Genomic DNA, 19,865 nt, shown 5'->3' with positions numbered 1-19,865 from the left:
AGTATGAAAGCCACTGTCAGGAATATTTGTTTGGAGTTTAGTGTTATCTTAGAACGTTGGGCCAAGCCTATTCCTTGCTGAAAAGCAGAAGTGCTGGGACCTCCATCTGGGCCTCTAGGTGTTATCCACAATCTTTCCGTCAATCACTCGGCCATGCTGCTTTGACATGGTACCACTGACAGTATTCTCATCATACGTACAGGCACATAGACAAATGTGTCCACATGTCTGTCCTGCCTTCCCTGTTAGACACCCTGCCCCCAGTTTCATCTCTTGTTTGGCCAATGCTCATTTTGGTACTTTTCAGATCTGACACCTGATCCAGGCATCTGAAATCCCCTTCTAACCCTGGTCTGCCCAGTGGTGCCCAGCTGAGGGGCCCAGAGACAGGTGGCCATGGCCCCTGTAACCTTATGGTAACCTTGACATCCTACCCAACACCTGGCCCTGTTTCCTCCCTGCAGATTACTTACTACCTGTTACCTAAAGCAGAGGAGCTGCGTGGGAGCTGGCTCCCAGCAATGACTACCTTCACCACCCACTTCCTGTGTTGACTGTAATGTGCTTTTGGGTCCTGGTGCCTGAGTGAGCTGTTACCAACCTTCATACTGCTTCCTACAGCTGTCTGAAGTTCAGTTTCCATGTCTGTAATGTGGTGATATAATTAGTACATTTAAAGGCTGTTCGGAGGATGAAAGGAAACGAGAGTGCAGAGTTTAGCTCTGTGCATGGAACAGCCCTAAGAAAGTCCCTGGAGGGGTTAGCCATAGTTTCTCCCTGAGATAGTCAGGAGAAGTACAAATCCTTTGGGGGAAAAAAGGAGTTTCTGACTGTGTGGGCTTGGGTTGGACGCCTTTGGAGCTGCCTCCTTCAGACTCTGGCTTTCTAAACCGTTCTCACTACAATCGTGAGAAAAAGAAGAGAACGAGGAGGAGGAAAAAGAGGAGGGACTGTTTCTCTACCCCCAAGGCCCCAAATAGCACCAGGGCCATGCCAGTAACTTTGACACAGTTGTTTTGACAGTTTTGTATGAGGAGTGAACGTTAAGGGCTGGGAAGGCAGCTCGGCACACGTGCCTGGCTATGGGTGGTCCTTGGTTTGACCCCATAGTGCTAGAGGGGGCAAAGAGACTGTGAGCTGGGCATGGTGGCATATGCCAGCACTTGGGAGCCAGAGGCAGGTGGACTTCTGTGAGTTCTAAGCCACTCTGGTTTACGTGGTGAGATTCTATCTGGAAAAGTAAAAATAAAGAAGAAAGAAAAATATTAAGTGAAATATAAAGATGAAGAAAATTTGAAAATTGTAGGACTGTGTAACTTAGTGAATGCTGGGAAAATGCTACTGTGGTTTTCCTTAGGGACTTAGAGGGACCCTACTTTTTCTGAGGCTAATGAGCTGTGAAGCCCTACTGTTCACCATTGAAAGAGACCCAGAGGAAAAACAATGAGGTCTCTACCCAGGAACAAAGAGCACTCTAAGTTAATAAAAGGCTGAGGCAGAGGGGGACCCATTCCCTCCAGCAACACTCCAAGCCTCTGTGGAACAATTTAATTTTTCTGTGGATACAAGTGATTATATCTAGTAGCTGGAACAAATGAAAAGGTAATGTAATCTATTAACAGCAAAGCATAATTACTGAGGAAAATCCACCTGCGCTGGGGCTTAAGCAGCTACCCACACCTAACCCAGACACAAATCCAGGCTGGCAAAGACACCGCTGGTCATTTTGGTGAGAAGTCTGGGTTATAATCAGCCAGCCTCAGAAAGGCTGTCCACAGGGTAGAAATTGGGAATCACACACAAACTGCAAATTGAAATGTAATTATGGCTATCTTACCCAGCTGACTGTAACATATGGGTGAAGCCTCTACCTTCAAGTCTTTTAAGTCAAGGACCATAACGTAGGCATTGACTTCTCCATCTGAGGGAAGCTAGTCTGGTTCTCTGGGTTTGAAGACCTTGTGGTGATGTATCAGAAAGCTTCCAGTTACCATGACAACTATCTGCAACCATTGGTGCACAAAGGTGTATTTTGGCTCACAGTTTATGTGGTTTCAGTTCATCACCAATTAACGCCATTGCTTTGGGCCTGTGGCAGAGGAGGCCCATCTCTGTGGGAGATGCATGGAGAGGAGATCACAGTAGCCTAAACCTCCTTCTGCCCCACCTCTGTTTTTGTTTTATACTTGGGTTTGTGAGACAGTGTCTTGCCCTGAACATTCAGATGGCCCAGAATGGCCCTGAACTCACAGAAATCTGCCTGCCTCAACACTCTATTCTCTATGTTAAGATTATAGAGGCATGCTCCTTTGCATTCTGCTTTAGGCCACAGCTCTTTATTTATCTACTCATACATCTTATTTATCTTTATTACTGTGTTAGTTTGCTTCTCTGGGGTTATGATAAAATGGAGGAAAGGGTTTGTTTGACTTATACTTCCATGTCACAATCCATCATCCTGGGAAGCCAGAGCAAGAACCTGGAGGCGGGAACTGAAATAAAAATCAGCGAGGAATGCTGCCTACTGACTCCAGCCTCAGGGTCAGTTGCCTTTCTTCTACCTCCCAGGACCACAAGCCCAGCGAGGCATCACCCACAGTGGGCTGGGCCCTCCACCATCAATCAACAATCAAGAAAATGCCCCTTGGGCTAGGCAGTGGTGCACACTTCTAAATCCCACCAAAGGGAGGCAAAGGCAGACAATCTCTATGAGTTTGAGGACAGCCGGGTCTACAGAGCGAGTTCCAGAACAGCCAGGGATACACAGAGAAACCTTATCTCAAAACAAAAACAAAAAAGAAAATGCCTTCTGGGGCTGGAGAGTTGGCACTTGCTCTTGCAAAGAACTGAGGTTTGATTCCCAGCACCCACATGGAGGCTTACCACCTCCTCAGGTATCAGGCCTGTGTGTGGTGCTCAGACTTACATGTAGGCAAAACACTCATACACATAAAATAATAAAAATAAATCTGAAAATAAAAAGAGAACAAAACAGGAAAAATAATGCCTTGCTGATTTGCTTACAGGTCAATCTGTTGGAGACAAATCTATTGAGGTTCCCTCTTCCAAGTGAAAACCAAGATTAGCCATCACAATTACATTCAGTGTGTGTGTGTGTGTGTGTGTGTGTGTGTGTGTGTGTGTACATGCATGCAACAGCACTTATGTGGTGGTCAGAGGACAACTTGTGGAAGCTGGCTTTCTCCTACCATGTGTTTCCTGGGGAAGGAAGGAAGGAAGGAAGGAAGGAAGGAAGGAAGGAAGGAAGGAAGGAAGGAAGGAAGGAGGAAGAATCGTGAGCCCCCCTGACATTCCTCTGAGCCTACAACACAGCACAGGGAAAGGACAGTGATTGAGAGTAAGAGAGCAGACAGCCACAAGGGCAATTCCAGACTCCTCCCAGCTTCTCCCGTCACCACACCCCATTGCTGAGTGTCTAAGTGGGCCGTTCATGGCACAGTTCTTTCCAGACCTCTTTATGCAGTCCTCCAACGTCATCATCAAACCCTCCCCCAATCACACCCCTCCCTAATGTCCAGCTTCCGTCCTTCTTCCATGAAGTCTTCCCTGACCTTTGAGGTATCTACTTATATGAAGCAGGGTGCTGGTTTTGGCTTTGTTCTGCCAAGAGTTGTCCTATCAAGACTTGGCTACCCCTAAGGAAGGCTTTTTTTTTTTATGTTGTCATTGCATCCACAGACAACGAGTCTCCCTTCATAAAATCCAATGGTGGATCAGGGCCATCAACATGAAACCCACTTAGCATGCTGTCAGGAGGAGAGGAGCCCACAGGAATGGTCATACTAACTGCAACTAAATATGCTTAGAGTCATGAACAAGGAAAGTCATTTTTCCATAGTTTGTCCTAAGTCACAGACTTTCTGGACTATTGACAGGAAATCACCCTGAGGTCAAAGATCAGGCTGATACTGTACCCAGAAACCAGTTCTTTGAAAGATAGCTGAAGACATTAGGATGTGGGTTGGGACGCATGAGACTCACAGGCACATGATGTCCGTACCCAGAGGTCACTTGGGAGGCATGTTACATGGTCCTGTCTGAGGCCCAGCTAGGACTGCTGGGGGCGTCATAAGAAGATATATTTTGACTCAGCATGAGGAGTCAGCTTCTAATACTAAACACTAAACCATCCTACACTGAAACATAATCTACCCTCTTCTCTTTTCTTTCTTTTTTCCTTTCTTTCTTCCTTCCTTCCTTCCTTCTTTCCTCCCTCCCTCCCTCTCTCTCTCTCCTTCCTTCCTTCCTTCCTTCCTTCCTTCCTTCCTTCCTTCCTTCCTTCCTTCCTTCCTTTCTTTCTTTCTTTCTTCCTTCCTTTTTGGCATGGTTCTCACCCAGTAGATCACTTTAGCCTCAAACTGACAATCCTCTTGCCTCACCCTCCCGAGTGCTTGGGTGACAGACATGCACTCTCACATCTGAGGAAACATGATCTCACGAGGTGACTTTCTCACCGTTTGAGTGATGATGCGAGCGTCTGATGAAGGTGCGGTGACCTCTACGCTTGCACGCCCTGTGGGGGAGGCAGGGTGGGAAGTGACTGGGGTGTCTCTCAGAACCCCTTTCCTTCTCGGAGGTTCTCATGCTTTTTCTTTTCTGAGCAGTGTGCTGAGGGTGGCGAAAGTTGACTTGCATAGGTTAATGGGCCGGAGGGGCAAGGCTGTGGGGAGTAGGGCTAGAAGGGTGAGCAGTACCAAGTCAATTCCAGACCCAGGAAGCACTGAGGCAGTGAGTCCCTGAAGCGTCAGGACTAGAAGTCCTAGAAAGGCGCTCCAACCCCTTGTTCTAGCCTTCTTCCTTCTTAAGAGCAGTTTTGAGGTCCAGTAAGATGGCTCAACAGGTAAAGACACTAGCCACCAAGCCTGACCGCCTGAGTTTGATCCCAGGTCCCACATTCCCACACTGTAGAAAGAGAGAACCAACTCCCACAAGTTGTCCTCTGATCTCCGCAAGTGTTCTCTCTTTCTCTCAAATAAATAAGAGAGAGAAGAGAAGGGAGAGACTGCGATGGTCCAAACAGAGCCCAGAACTCTTCACTTTAGTCCTGAGAAAGATATATGATGAGGAAGAGGTAGGGATTATAACCCCCAAGCTACCATATAATATATATTCTGAGACGATATAAAATATATTCTCAATTCAGCCTGAGAAAGGTGAGACTGGGCTATGGAGGAGATGAAGGAGAGCTCTGGTGGTCAGGATAGGATCCCCTTGAGAGGCAGATTGCCTGGGAGGGAAGGGTGATAACAACAGGAGAGCAGAGCAAGGAGCGTGATGGGGGGGGGGGCTTGGAAGGGGAGGATGATTAAGTTTGCAAAGTTGGGGCAAAGCAAAGCGACACACACACACACCAAACAAACAGTACACCAGAGTAGGTGCCTTTGAATGCAGTCTTACACTACTATGGACCAAGTCAGGATATGCCCACGGAGGAAAGCCTGCTAGGATGAGACCTGGAGGGAAAATGGGTCATTGTCTATCTACCATGGGTCTTCATGAAAAAATTGGCACTCACGACGAGACAGAGCAGGGGGACAAGCAGGTGCTGTGAGCCTGAAGAGCAGACATTTTGGGGAGCAGAGGATGATGAAGGTGGAGTCAGGACCCTTGGGCTCAAGGTAGCCGCGGTTTGTATGTCACAAGTAATTTAGTCTGTGTCTCTGGGCTGCAGGGTCCTCTTGTGTGAAACTGGAGAAGGTGAGCAGCCTAGGTGGCCACCCATGTCCTTTCTAGCGAGGCTGTCTACAAGTTTATTGTAGGAGAAGCACCGCTCTTTTTTTTTTTTCCTGAGTCAGAACATGGCTTTGTGGCTGTGTTTATATTGTGCTTTCGTTTGGTAATTTCATTTCATTCTCTGTCTTCTAGTATTATTTAGGGTTGTTCCCTTTTAAAATATTCTAACTTATCTCTTTCAAACTTAAGCTAAAAAGGGAGGAGGGGGTAGATTACTTCTTCCTGGCTGGGCTGAAGGATGGCAGTGATAGCTTGATCAAGCGCCTGGGTTTGCCTAGGGTAAGGGGTTTCCCAGGGCAGGGGACTTTCTTTCAGTTCTGGGCAAACTGGGGTGGTTGGTCACCCTAGTGATGAGGACAGTGGAGATCTAAAGGTGGCTGGAAGTACTCTTTTTTTTTTTTTTTTTTTTTGGTCCCTTTCTAGGAGGAGTTTCCCAAGTCTATATGCATCCCTCATAGAGATCCAGCGAGCAGAAGCAAGGGGCTGCCTTCACGCCAGACCCCTGGCTCAGCTCAGAGCGCGATTGCCAGGAAAGATGCTTTGTTAGTGCTGATTCTGTGGGGGGGGATTTTCCCTTTTTCTTTAAAGAAAAAAGAAAGGAAAAAAAAAAACACACACACACACAACAGAAAAGACCAAGTGGAAAAAAAAAAAAAAAAAGCAATGAGTTGAGAGGCGAGTGGTGAGCCCTACCCGGCCCCAGGAGACAGCACACAGCTCATTTGTTTAAATTTGCAGCTGACGCCTGCCACCTCTCCATAGGCAGCCGCACAGAGCTTCTCAGCATCAGACGGTGACCAGTCTGGTGACGCAGAGCTGCAGCGATGAGCTACCCACTAACCCTGGACATGGACTTCATCACCTATAACATGGGGGACCTGGTGAGTAGAGGCGTGCGTCTCCCTGTTGCCCACATCTGCTTGGCATTTTGGATACTCCGTGTCAAGGGAGAGGGGACAGCTTGGGAGATTCCCCCCTGACCCCCACAAGGATTACAGGATGTAGGCAAATACATGGGCGCCTGAACCTTTAGCCTCTAATTGTCCACTATATCTGTTGCCCTTAATAGCTACCAGAAGGAGGTCAGGCTCTGCCTCTCCTGTGTGACTGGGTACACAGCTCTCTCTTGGTTCTTCAATAGAGGAGCCTGTCTTTGTCTCTTTGGCTTAGAACGGCAAAGCACTTTGGAAGGGTTTTTGTTTATTTTATGTTAGTTTGTTTGCAACAGAGTTTCTCTGTGTAGCCCTGGCTGTCCTGGGAACTCTGTAGACCAGGCTGGCCTCGAACTCACAGAGATCTGTCTGCCCCTGCCTCTCAAGTGCTGCGATCAAAGGTGTGCGCCACTACTGCCTGGCTGGATGTTTTCTTAGTGTCGGTATCCTGGCAGGGCTAATCAAACAGTCAGTGTGTGGTTGTTGACTGGGAGGGTACTCAGTTGGTAGATTGCTTGCCAACCGTGCATGAAACTGGGCTCATCCCCAGCTCACGTGCAAACACACACACACACACACAGTATGGAGGTTCGTGCCTATAATCCCATCATGAGAAAGATGAAAGCAAGGGGAGCAGAAGTTCGAGACCATCCTCAGCTAGCCTAGGATGCATGAGACCTCGTCTCAAAGAATCTACATACAATTGTTCATCCTGCTGTGTGATGCTGCATGATTTCATACGTAAGGCACAATATTCTGTGTTGGATGGAGAGGTTGAGAACCTGATGTTGGCCCTCAGGTAGCTAGACAGGAGGGAGATAATCCCTGACTGAAAGGCTTTAGACAGTGGATTTTGTATAGATGAAGGAAGTGTGCGACCGGACGGCAAGGATCCTAGGGGTCAGAGTCACACAGCAGGAAATGCTAGGCTGTATGGAGCCTGCTGGGGCCCAAAGTGCCATGGAGCCTGCTGCAGCCTCCTGGGAAGGACTGTCATCTCTAGAGATAAGGTATTCTTGGAAGAATTTCCTATCACCCCTCTCTGCCACCCCAGTCTCCAGTGAAGCATGCTTGATTTGGGTGCCACTGGTTACCAAAGGATGCTGTCAGGAGCAGTTGAAGCAGAACGCCCCGGGGCTCTGGGATATGGACAGCAGAGGACTTGGACACTTCATCATGGTCTTAATCTCTATGAGCTGCTTTCTGGACAAGGCCGTGAAAGTTCTCAACCCCGGATCCCATCAGCTCTCCTGACCTAAGCACACCTTGAGGTGTCCCCTCAGGCTCTCCAGCATCTGTGGTCTGTTTCATAGCTCTTCCCGCTATGCTCCCAGGCTTGCTGGGAGAGGCTGCCTTACCCAGGTCCCAAGCTAAGAAGTGTCTGTAGCCTGTGGAGCTAGCGGTCATCGCGGCAGGTCCCAGCTCTGCGCGCCAAACCCAGTTTAAATCAACCCACCTGTTTAATCAGGACCTGCTGCAGACTGTAGGGCCAGCGCAACATCAAAATATAGGGACCCTTGGTGAAAAAGAATTAAAAATCTGAAAGATCTGTAATCCCGGCACCCAAAAGACTCAGGCAAGAGGATTGGGAGTTCGAAGCCAGACGTAGGCTACGTAGAGACTCTGATTCAAACAAACAAACAACCAAAAAACAAACAAACAAACATCAAAGCATCAAACCAATCCTGAAGTCCTTCTAAGTGCAGAATCCCTGGGACTGTCCAAGTGGTGCCCAGTGATGCCAGCTGGTCTAGGCCAGACCCCTTTAAACCCTAACTGTTCTATAGGTGGTGTGCTCCCGCCCTCGCCCTGCCCCCGGCTGCCCCTGATTTGGTCACTTGGTATCTTCTGCCCTCAAGCTGACCACCGGCTCTGACCCAGTTGGATGCCTTGGTAACCACCTGGAGACCTGGCCGTCCTGGCTTCTGAGAAACCTCAAGAGTTTCCCCTAACTGCACGCCTGCCTCACCTCACTCTGTGACCTACTAGAGACAGGTGGTAGTGGCGGGCAGAGGGGCGGCAGAGCGTGCTTATGACATGAAACGAACCTACGTTCTAAGGATGTATGCCAACTTCTTTCGTGACACATATCAAACCAAAGGTCCTCAGCTATGTGCCTGGGCATTAGTTAGGGTCTAGCTAGGAGCCCAGGAGTTCTAAGACAATCCTGGCCCTGGAGCCTTTCAATCAGGCACCTCTTATGTCCACCTACCTCCCATGTACTCTCTTCAAGGGTGACTGTCACTCTGGAACACAGGGTCTTTGGCCCTGCTCACTTTCCAAAAGGCCATAACTGGCCTTGGCACACTGCCCCCTCCTCTGTCATGGCATAAATGTCCTTGAATGGCAGAACAGGCAGAACAGTTTGCCTTAGTGGCTTCTCAATAAAATTGTGTGTTTCTATTTTGCTCTGTTTGTTATACTGTAGTTGAAAAGTGACGCCTCATACATCCCCAGCTCTTCCAAGGAGCATTTCCTGCCTTGTCGTACAGTTGAGATTGACGTTTTTCTTGGGAGTCTGGCTGAGCTTCTCTCATTGATTTTATTTCCTGCTCCCCATTTCTTGTCCTTGTCCTCGTCCTTGTCCCAGCGGATTACTGGCCCACTTTCCCAGATCACTAGGTTCGACTCTCCAACTTTGGGTTCTGAAACAGGAATCTTGATAAATCAAGGAACAACCATCCCTGTGTTCTATTTAAAGTTTTTTACATTTGTTTGCTTATAGTGTGTGTGTGTGTGTGTGTGTGTGTGTGTGTGTGTGTGTGTGTACACGTGTGCCATGACTGCTGTGTGGGGGTCAGAGGACATTTGAGAATCCCTTTTCTCCTTCCACCATGGGTTCCCAGGATCGGACTCAGGTCGTCTGGCTTGTATAATGAGCATCTTTACCCACTGAGCCCCTTTTGTCCACTTGAACTCAAAGATCATCTTTGACCACTTGACTATCTGCTTGTTTGAGGTAGGCAGGCAATCCTCATGAGCGCAAGGTCTGAACAAAAACACTAGATGGCTAAGAGCAAGCAAGGAGAACCTTGGGGTCTAGCGTAAGTATGCCAGGAAGTCACCCCCCCCGGCAAGGTGGGTCTGAGCGAACCTGAAGGAGACCCTTGCCTAGGAGAGCCATCATGAGTTGTTTCATTTCACACCTCAAACCGGAGCTCCTGGGCATGTTTGAAAACCCGGGCCTCAGTTGGGCATGTACACGGGCTAGTGATTGAGTAAATCTCCAGCCCTCAGGAGGCGAGGCTGCCATAGAATATGGTGAAGCTGGTCTAAGTTTAGCTTCTCTGACCCTTACTGACGCTCACCACGAGCCAGGAACTCAGTGGTGTGACTGGAGCCTCACGGGTCTGTCCACACAAAACTGTCTTGCTTCACCAAGGGAGTAAAAAAGAGGAACCAAAACTTGCTCAGGCTGTTTCTGGGCTTTACCTGAGAGGAGGGGAGGGTCCCCCCATTTTAACCATGTAAAAAGTCCCACAGAAGCTCCAGTGGAGGAAGCCTCCTCTGGAGGGATCAGAAATGAGGGGAAGCCTGAGGCCAACCTGCCAGGAGTTGCATTAGGAGAGAAACTAGTTTCTGTCACTCAGATCACAGAGACACGCCCCTTTCTAAGAGACACAGTCTGCCTGGTCCTGTTCCTTTGGCAGATACATAAAAAGCAACCACATATTTGGAATGCAGAGTCAGAACACAGAAACAAGTTTTCTTTTAGGAACGAAAGGCAAAATAATATTTCAAATATACACTGTCCAAGAAGAGCCAGCAAGATGGCTCAGGGGGTAAACGGTGGCTCAGGGGGTAACAGTATTTGCTGCCAAGCCTGACGACCTGAGTTCAGTCCAGTGTCTCATATGATGAAAAGAGAGAGCCATCTCCCCAAGTTGTCCTCGGAACTCTTTAAATGTACACACACACAGAGATGAATGTAATTTTTTAAAAAGGTAAACAAGTGCTATCTCAGGAAGCTGTTTTAAGGGGTTACTGGGAGGAGCATGTGACTATGTGACCCTGTCTTCACAGTGTAGACAGACATTGGCTCACAAGGTGAACTCACTTTAAACCTAAAGATGTGACAAAGAAGTACAGGTTGCTTAATGTGTCTCCCAGAGCCAAGCATGATGGCAATCGTCTAAGTACTCAAAAGACTGAGCAGGAGGGTCATAATGTTCAAGGCTAGCCTGGGCTGTATTTGTCTCAAAAAAACTGAAAAACTGGGGCTGGAGAAATGGGTCAGTGGTTAAGAGAACTTGCTAGTCTTCCAAATTCAGTTTCCCACACCCACATCCATCTGATGACCTCTTCTAGCCTCCAAGAACACATATACATACATGGCAGACACACACACACACACACACACACACACACACACACACACACATGATATATGCACACACAAAAACATACGTAAAATAAAAAGAAATCTTTTGAACAAAATACTAAAACCCAACAGCAGTACATACTCCTAATGGGCAAAACCCTCAGACAGAGATGGAAGACGATCTGCAGGCTTGGGAAAAAGGAGGACACAGAGCACATGGCAAGCAGGAGTCCTGAATTATCTCTGGGGAGCGGGGGCCTTCTGAAGGAATAGTGTGTTGAGAGGAGCAGACAGACCTATACATAACCCGCTCTCCTTCCTATTCTCCACCATGCCCCTGTGAGTCACTGAAGACTGAGATGAACGGTCCCCTGCCTACCCCACTCCCAGATCCCAGCTAGTGGCTGCAAGCACTCACCAGGGTTAGGTCTCACATAAAAGAAGACATGACCTCAGCAGGGCCTGGAAACACAAGCTCGTAATCTCAGCTACTCAGGAGGCTATGGTTGGAGGATCAAATTTTCAAGATATTGGCTACAGAGTTAGTTCAAAGCCATCCTGGGCGACTTAGTGACATGACACTGTCTTAAAACAGGTAAAAGCTGGGCGGTGATAATGCATACCTCTAATTCCAGTACTCTGGAGGCAGAGGCAGGCAGCTCTCTGAGTTCCAGGCCAGACAGGGCTATACAGAAAAATCCTGTCTTTAAAAAAAAAGTAAGGCGCTATGTGAAGTACTTGCTGTGAAAGTGTGAAGACCTGAGTTCAGGTACAAGAGAATCAATGCCTGGAGGGCTAAAAAGATGGCTCAGCATTTAAGAGCATTGGATGTTCTTCCAGAGAACCTGGTTGCAGCTCCCAGCACCTACATGGTACTCACAGTTCCATGGGATCCAACACTCTCTCTGGTATCTAAAGGCTCCATGCAGGTGGGCACAAACGTACATGCAGGCAAAACACCCAGACACATAAAGCGAAAATAAATAAATTCTTTAAAAAAAAAAAAAAAGGTGTGTGTGGGGAGGGATTCTGGCCCTTACTGGTCAGCCAGTTGGTGAGCTCAAGGTTCAGTGACCCAGTCTCATAAGATGGTGAATATTGGAAGAAGACACCAGCTACCTCTGGTTTCCATGCACACACACACACAATCACACCCAACAAAAATAGCGAGCAGAAAGCGGGCAGGGGACAATGACTGCAGATGTAGCTCAATGGTAGGCCACTCATCCAGCTTGAGCTATTGCTCATGGACAATACATTGTAGGCCTTGGAGCTGTGGTGCAGGGCCCGAGAGAGCATGATCCTCAGGGCTGGGAATCGGGGTCAGCCTGCAGCATTCACCGGCTGCCGGATAGGTTAGAAAAGCAAAGACTGCCAGTGGGAGGGGAAGAAAGACCATGCTAAGAAGCAACTCAACTCTGGGCAGGGCAGGACATGAGCGAGCAGCAGAATCAGAGGCAGGGTCCGGGCCTTCCTGAAGCCGGAACTCTTCCCTTGCACTTGAGCTCACAGATGCCCAGTGCTGGACAGTTGTGCCTGTTAGAACGTTGTCCCTCTATCAGCTGGAGCCACTTGATCATTTCTGCCCATTTCTCCTGATCTACAGCTGAGGCTCACAGCAGAGCCCAGCGCTCACCTCCTAACCCAAGGCCCTAGCCAGTCCTTGAAGACAGTTCTCATGGACTTCAGACTTCTTTTTCTCAAATCCTACGTTCCTTCCCAGAGCAGAATTTTCTAAACCCTTCAGCAGAACTAGCAAATCTTCTGAAGGCTTTGCTCGTTTAGGGGAAAACAATGATGGCCTAACCGCCCAAGTATTTTTTTTTTTTCTCATGATGTGTGTGTATGTGTGTATTCTGTATGTTTGAGTCAGGGTCTAAGGATGCTGAGTAAGCTGGTTTCAAACTCATGGGTTCAGACGCTTCTTCTGACTCAGATTCCCAACGAACAGAAGCTATAGGCCAAACTGCAGTCTGGGTCTCTAACTGCAGTCTGCCCCCCACAATAATTCCACCTGGTGAGTCTGAGCTCCCGTGTCAGCCTACGGAGGACTCTGCATTGTCAAAAGTGCTCCCCAGTCATGCCCCGTCCAAAGCAGGCTTGAGTGCCAGGAGAAAATCCAGGCTAGATCCTTGAGGAATGTCGCCTTACCTGCTCACAGAGAAATCCAGTCAGCAAACCCTAGCAGAATGGCTTGTTAGACAGCTCAAAGCAACAGAGCAGCTTCATTGCTTGGGGGAAAAAAAAAAAAAAAAAAAAAAAAAAAAAAAAAAAAAAAAAAAAACACCATGGAGCTTCGAGACTTTACTAGTTCAGAGAGTGACCCGAGTCTTGTACAGAGAGTGAAGAGGAGCCTCTGTGGACCTCATCATGGGAGGCGCACTTTCATCTTTACCTCTCCTCCCCATCCTCCTGCTGGAGCTCACAGTGCTTTGCTAACTAGGTTCCTAGCTCGTGCCTGGCTTCATTCCAGGCATCATATTTCTCGTGGGGATTACGTCCCTATAGCTTGCTTGTAAGCTGTTTGTGCTCTGTTTGGGTGCCTCCTGTGCAGCATGGGGGTGTGGCCATGTCTGGGCATGTGCCCGTGTCTATAGATGGTGTGTGCTGCCATCACAGTGGGGGTACACATGAGGGTTTCTGCCTTTCTTTTTTTTTTTTTTTAATAGCAAAGAATGAGTGAGCGTTCATCCCATTGCTGAACTGTGCTCTGCCTGCTGCCTCAGGCTAGCTCCCTTGACAGCATGTGTCTCCTCACCTTTCCACCAGGCCAGAGCCACCCTTACCTTATGGCTTCTCTCCATGGTTTGGGGGAGAGGAGTGCCCACGGCCCTGTATATGGGAAGTGGCTTTAACACTCTTTACCGCTCCAAAACATCTGTTTGACACCTTGGTATGTTGATACACACCAAGCTAGCTTCCCACCCATCTTCCTCTCCTCTGAGGCTTTGCCAAAACAATACCTCTAGGCATAGAGGAAGAGACAGACCCTCTCGCTTTACCTGGCCCTGTGGAGCTATCCCACTGATTGAACTTTAAACGGATAAGCTCATCAGCATAGAAAAGCAGTTATGAAGGGCCTCTGGGCCAGACAGGCTGGCTCGGCTTCCCAGGACAGGTTCAGCTGGGAGGTTCACCCCTCATAGTCCCCTCGACCTCCTACTGCAAGAGTCAGAGTCAGCTCTTCTATTGGAAACAACTTCCTCCAGGGACAGAGTACCCAGTTAGGCCCCAGAGGCAGGGTTTACAGAAAGATGCAAAGACCTGCATCTGTGCTGAGCCCCAGGCAGCCTGGAATTCCAAGCAGAAGGGGCTAAGAAGAACATAGGAAGATGGGGTCGACTCGGGCCTTTGAAGGAAGGCAGGAGTTTAGAGAGGCAGACTGGAAGAAATGAAGAGCCTGAGCAGAAGTGACAGGAAGCTGGCAGGGTTGCTGGGTACCAGACAGCTGATAGAATATACCTGAGGCACAGAGTGTCTGATGCGATGAAGCAGTAGGTAAGCTTTGACACATCAAAGGAGAACACATTCTGGAGATATTTATTTATTTTTATCTTCACAGGGCTGAGGCTCAAGCTTGGGGCCCTGTGTGTGCTAGGCAAGCATCCTACCTCCTGAGCTACACCTCCAGCCCACATTAGGGCAGATGTAAAGGCCTTCTCTCCGGGGCACCGAGACCCCATCCGACAGGTCTCTCGTTTCTCTCATCCACCGGCTCTGTTTTTGTCCCTGCTAGGCCAGGGCTCTGTCATAGAAATGTATGTCCCTCTTTTGTTTGTTTGTTTGTTTGTTTCAGGGACCCAAGCAGTACAGGCTAGCCTGGAATAAGCCCAAACTCCAGGGCCTCTTGAGATATGCATGCCACCTTGGGGCCTTGGTGCTGTATGGGTGCCCTGTTGTTGGTTCTGACATTGAGCCATGCTGTGTGGTAAATGTCTTTCCCTAAGAGGCCAGACACACCATAAACAGCATTTCCTTCCAAGGTCGAGTTGCGTTCTGCTGTGTGTGAAACCTGACCCATTTCTCCGCTGATGGACATTATCACAAAAATGGCTTTTTACAAATGGTTTTACTATTGAATAAGAAATGAGAAAACAAGACAGAGACAAAAAGCCACCTGTTCTTTACAGGTGATGGGGAACCATTAATGGACTCTAAGCAGGACATTACTGCTATAGGACCTGTGCAGGGTTTTTTGTTTGTTTTTGAGACAGAATCTGACTATACTGATAACAGAACTCAAATTGTGGGCTTAAGCTGTTCTCCTCAAACTTCTGAGTAGCGCCTGGCTGGGATTTGTGTATGAGAAAACTCAACCATCCACTGGGTAGGAAGTGGACAAGAATATAAAAGCTGGTAAGAAAAGGACCTGTATGGCTACAGTGATGGCTCCATAGTTAAGAGCATTTGCTGCTCTTTCAGCGGACTGGGGTTCAGTTCCCAGCGCCCACATGGTGACTCACACTTCCTGTAACTCCAGTTCCAGAGGAGTCAATGCCTTCTTCTGACCTCCATGGGCACCAGGCACACACACAGCACACGTACATACATGTAGGCAAAACACTTATACACATAAAATTTTAAAAAAAATTAAGTCTAATTTTTTTTCAAAAAAAAAAAAAGGGAAAGGAAAGAAAAGGACTCAGAGAGAGAGGGGGCAGGACTGAGGTGATAGCAGACAGGTGGTGGATGGCATCATCATTGTACCGTGTGTCCCCATCCCTCCCTAAAGAGCCACCTGCTCCAGGGACCAAAAGACCAGGATGGGGAATCCGTTTACCCACTGGTGGAAGGGAGTACATGACCTACAACTAGGGTGTGCCTGGGTGGCAAGAAAGATTTAAGGTAACCAGTGAACCAACCACTGCTGGCAGGAAGCCCTCCCTCTCCTCACAGAGGGTTAGAATAAGATTGCCCAGAGCCTAGGGGTCAGAATACCTCGCTATCTCTTGCCTCCCTGGGGCCCATCACTTATTCACTGCATTTGAACCCCTCGTCAGTAGTGTGTAATTGGCGTTGTATTGCCCAGAAAGGAGGTTGGCCAGGGGAGGGCAGAAAGAACAGAGTTGGGAGTTGAGGAAGAGCAGGTGCAGGACAGCTGTGAGTGAAAGGTATGAAAACAGGCACACTGTCTTCCTCTGTGGTTAAGCAGGCAAACCTGAGAGCTGGGGTGATGGAGGGCGGTGACGGGGGGTGGGGGGAGGATGTGGAGGTAGGAACTTCCGGAGATATAACAGGCGCACCTCCCTTCTTTTCCACTCAGAAGAGGCTTCCTCCCTTCCCCGTGTCTGGTCTCCCTGTGTGTGACTCATTTGTCTCTGCTACAGGGTTTCTGTGCCTAGGGAGTTTGCTCTCTGGTTGGGAAGTGGCTGGAAGCTCGGTCTCTGCCCCTCCCCCAGAAGTCTTTGGAGGGAAGCTCAGGCAATGTCGCTCAGTGGTAGAAGTATTAGACTCTGGAGACAGGCAAATGTGCCTTTAAGCAAACCCCCTCTTTGAGCAAGACACGACTGAAAAACAGATTACATACCTCAAGCTTGTGTGGATTAAACCAGATGGGAGGCCATTTCCTCAATCTCAGCAATAATCAAGACAGGAAGAAGGGGACAAATGAAGAGGAAGTAAGCAAGCCACAACCATACCCTCCCCAAGGCAGGATCTTAGGTTTACTCCCCACCTTTCAGAATTGGAACACTGGCTTCTTGCTCCAGTTGTGTCCCATCCCCAAGTGTCAGTACAGACTGCAAGCCCTAAGCCTTCCACATCTAAGAATACATGGACACAAGACATCACCCTGGTCCCTTTTGCATACAAAAAAACCCCTGAAGTTTCAGGCCAGGGTTGTGGGTCAGTGGTGCAGCACTTGCTTGGCATTCACAACCTCCAGCACTGCCAAAAATTAAAACTAAAAAATAAATAAATTTAAGAAGCTGGATATGGAAGCCTGGTACGGTGGTGCACGCCTGTGATCCTAGCACTTGGGAGGCGGAGGCAGGCAGATCTCTGTGAGTTCAAGGCAGCCTGGTCTACAAAGCGAGCCCAGGACAGCCAGGGCTACACAGAGAAACCCTGTCTCAAAAAAAAAAAAAAAAAAAAAAAATAGGCAGAAGGAAGGAAAGAAGGAAAAGATGGCATGATTTGTTCAAGAGCACACCAAGGGGAAATGGAATAGAGCGGACAAAAATTAGTTAGCCTGGAAGGACAGAACAGATCGCAGGTAGTTTCCCCTCAGAGAAAAAAGACGGGGCTGTTGTTCTTATTTTTCTCTCTCTCTGTTCTTGCATTACCAGGAATTTGCCTTCTACGGTAATAGCACGGAGATCCCCTTCCAGGACGGTCAGTTCTGCTCCACAGTGGAGGGGCCCCTGCTGGCCTCCTTCAAGGCGGTGTTCATGCCGGTGGTCTACAGCCTCATCTTCCTCCTGGGCATGATGGGAAACATCCTGGTGCTCGTGATCCTGGAGAGGCACCGGCACACTCGGAGCTCGACCGAGACCTTCCTGTTCCACCTCGCAGTGGCCGACCTCCTCTTAGTCTTCATCCTGCCATTTGCAGTGGCCGAGGGCTCTGTGGGCTGGGTCTTAGGGACCTTCCTTTGCAAAGCCGTGATCGCTCTGCACAAGATCAATTTCTACTGCAGCAGCCTGCTGTTGGCCTGCATCGCCATAGACCGTTACCTCGCCATCGTCCACGCCGTCCACGCCTACCGCCGCCGTCGCCTCCTCTCCATCCACATCACCTGCACAACCATTTGGCTGGCTGGCTTCCTGTTTTCCTTACCGGAACTCCTCTTTGCCAAGGTTGGCCAGCCTCATCACAACGACTCCCTGCCACAGTGCATCTTCTCCCAAGAAAACGAAGCCGAAACCAGAGCCTGGTTCACCTCCCGATTCCTCTACCATTTTGGGGGCTTCCTACTACCCATGCTTGTGATGGCCTGGTGTTACGTGGGGGTGGTACACAGGCTATGCCAGGCCCAGCGGCGCCCTCAGCGGCAGAAGGCAGTCAGGGTGGCCATCTTAGTGACAAGTATTTTCTTTCTCTGCTGGTCACCCTACCACATTGTCATTTTCCTAGACACGCTGGACAGGCTGAAGGCCATGAACAGCAGCTGTGAGCTGAGCGGCTATCTTTCTGTGGCCATCACCGTATGTGAATTCCTGGGCCTGGCCCACTGCTGTCTCAATCCCATGCTCTACACCTTTGCCGGAGTAAAGTTCCGAAGTGACCTGTCTCGGCTTCTGACCAAGCTAGGCTGTTCTGGCCCAGCCTCCCTTTGCCAGCTCTTTCCCAACTGGCGCAAGAGCAGTCTCTCCGAGTCAGAGAACGCCACCTCTCTCACCACCTTCTAGGCTGCAGAATGTCCGCACCCCCTTCTTTGCTTCTGTTTCCCTCGGGAGCAGAGAATGATGCTAGAAGTCGTTCCAACAAGAGCTGGGCTTCGAAGAGCTATTTGGGCCAGTGTCTCTAGATGGGACAGCTAGATGAACTTTTTCTAGAACGTCCCTGAAGCTCTTCTGCCAGCCGTCAGGCTAGACTAGAGCCCCAGGAAGGGAAGAAAGCTGAAGACTAAGCAAAAGCTATCCTGACCACCTCTGTCACTATGAGGTGAGGACTGACTGCGTGTTCCTAGTGAGGACCGCGCACACCTCTCATCCTAACCAGCCCAAGTTAAGAATCAACTTTACAGCTGGAGAGATGGTTCAGAGGTTAAGAACACTGGCTGCCCTGCCAAAGGCCCTGCGTTCAATTCCCACCAACCACGTGGTGATCTTAACCATCTATAGTGAGATCTGGCACCCTCTTCTGGCCTGCTGGCTCACACAGAGGAAGAATAAATAAATCTTTTAAAAAATCAGCTTTACTTCTTTTCTGGCCATAAGGAAAACCATCTACGCTTGCAGCCTACAATCTCATCTGCCTCCTGATTATGAGCCCCAGAATCTCCTCCCAGAATGCATTTCATCACCCACCACTGAGGACTAGCCAGCTGGCCACGGAGTATGGCCTTAACATGCTTGTCTCCCAAATACAGACTCTGCCAGACCTTCAATGGTGCCTGTTCTCTTAACTGAGCAGGAAGCTGAAACTGATGTACTTTAGGTAGCTGTCTGGCTCTAACCAAACCAGCACTGGGTCAGCCCCGTGTTACTGGATCTTGGATTACAGACTGAGGACAAGTTCCAGAAGGCCCTGGAAGCTAGCCAGTATCCCAAGACGAGTAAAGAGCAAGCCAGCAGGAAAGAAGCCCAGTGGAGAAATGGAAAGACACATTCTCTAGGCCCCAAAGAGGGGCAAGTAAATATCAAACCCAGCTGTCTTCTCTACCCATGGACCAAGCTTCCAGACTACAGGGAGAGGAGATCCAGGGCCGTAGTGAATTCTGGGTATTGATGGGAAAGAAGGTTGTAATGGAATCTTTGGTTTCTTTTAAAACTCAGTTATGGGGGATGGAGGGATGGCTCAGGCGTTAAGAGCACTGGGCTGCTCTTCCAGATGGTCCTGACTTCAATTCCCAGCAACCACATGGTGGCTCATAAGATCTATAATGAGATCTGGTGCCCTCCTCTGGTGTATAGGAATAATGCAGATGGAATACTGTATAAATAAATAAATAAATCTTTAAAATAAAAATAAAATTCAAACTCAGTTATGTTACCTAAATATGCTTTTGCTTTAATCCCAAGTGTGGGCCGTGGTCTTTGCCAGCTGGTAACGGCCTGCCTTCTGCAGCACGGAGAGGGGCGTGGTCTAGGATTCTGAGGGACATAAACAGGAGACCCCAGAAAGAAAAGGTGTGGCAGTTTGGGGAGACGAGAGACCTTCAGTGTGGGAGATTGGATAGACACAGGAGATACGCT

At 48.9% G+C, this 19,865-nt stretch overlaps 1 protein-coding gene across 1 annotated transcript; it reads left to right on the top strand.

Moving 5' to 3' along the window:
- Window positions 1-6,578: 6,578 nt before the first annotated feature.
- Cxcr5 (C-X-C motif chemokine receptor 5) lies at window positions 6,579-18,356 on the top strand. The gene is made up of 2 exons (XM_055622034.1): window positions 6,579-6,635; window positions 17,295-18,356. The coding sequence occupies exons 1-2, from the start codon at window positions 6,579-6,581 to the stop codon at window positions 18,354-18,356; spliced, it is 1,119 nt and encodes a 372-aa protein (XP_055478009.1).
- The last annotated feature ends 1,509 nt before the right edge of the window (window positions 18,357-19,865 follow it).

Source organism: Psammomys obesus, unplaced genomic scaffold (assembly GCF_907164565.1).
Source record: "Psammomys obesus unplaced genomic scaffold, mPsaObe1.curated_primary_1811, whole genome shotgun sequence".
NCBI lineage: Eukaryota > Metazoa > Chordata > Mammalia > Rodentia > Muridae > Psammomys > Psammomys obesus.
The sequence above is the reverse complement of the archived record's forward strand: the minus strand, read 5'-3'. Positions and strand labels throughout refer to the sequence as shown.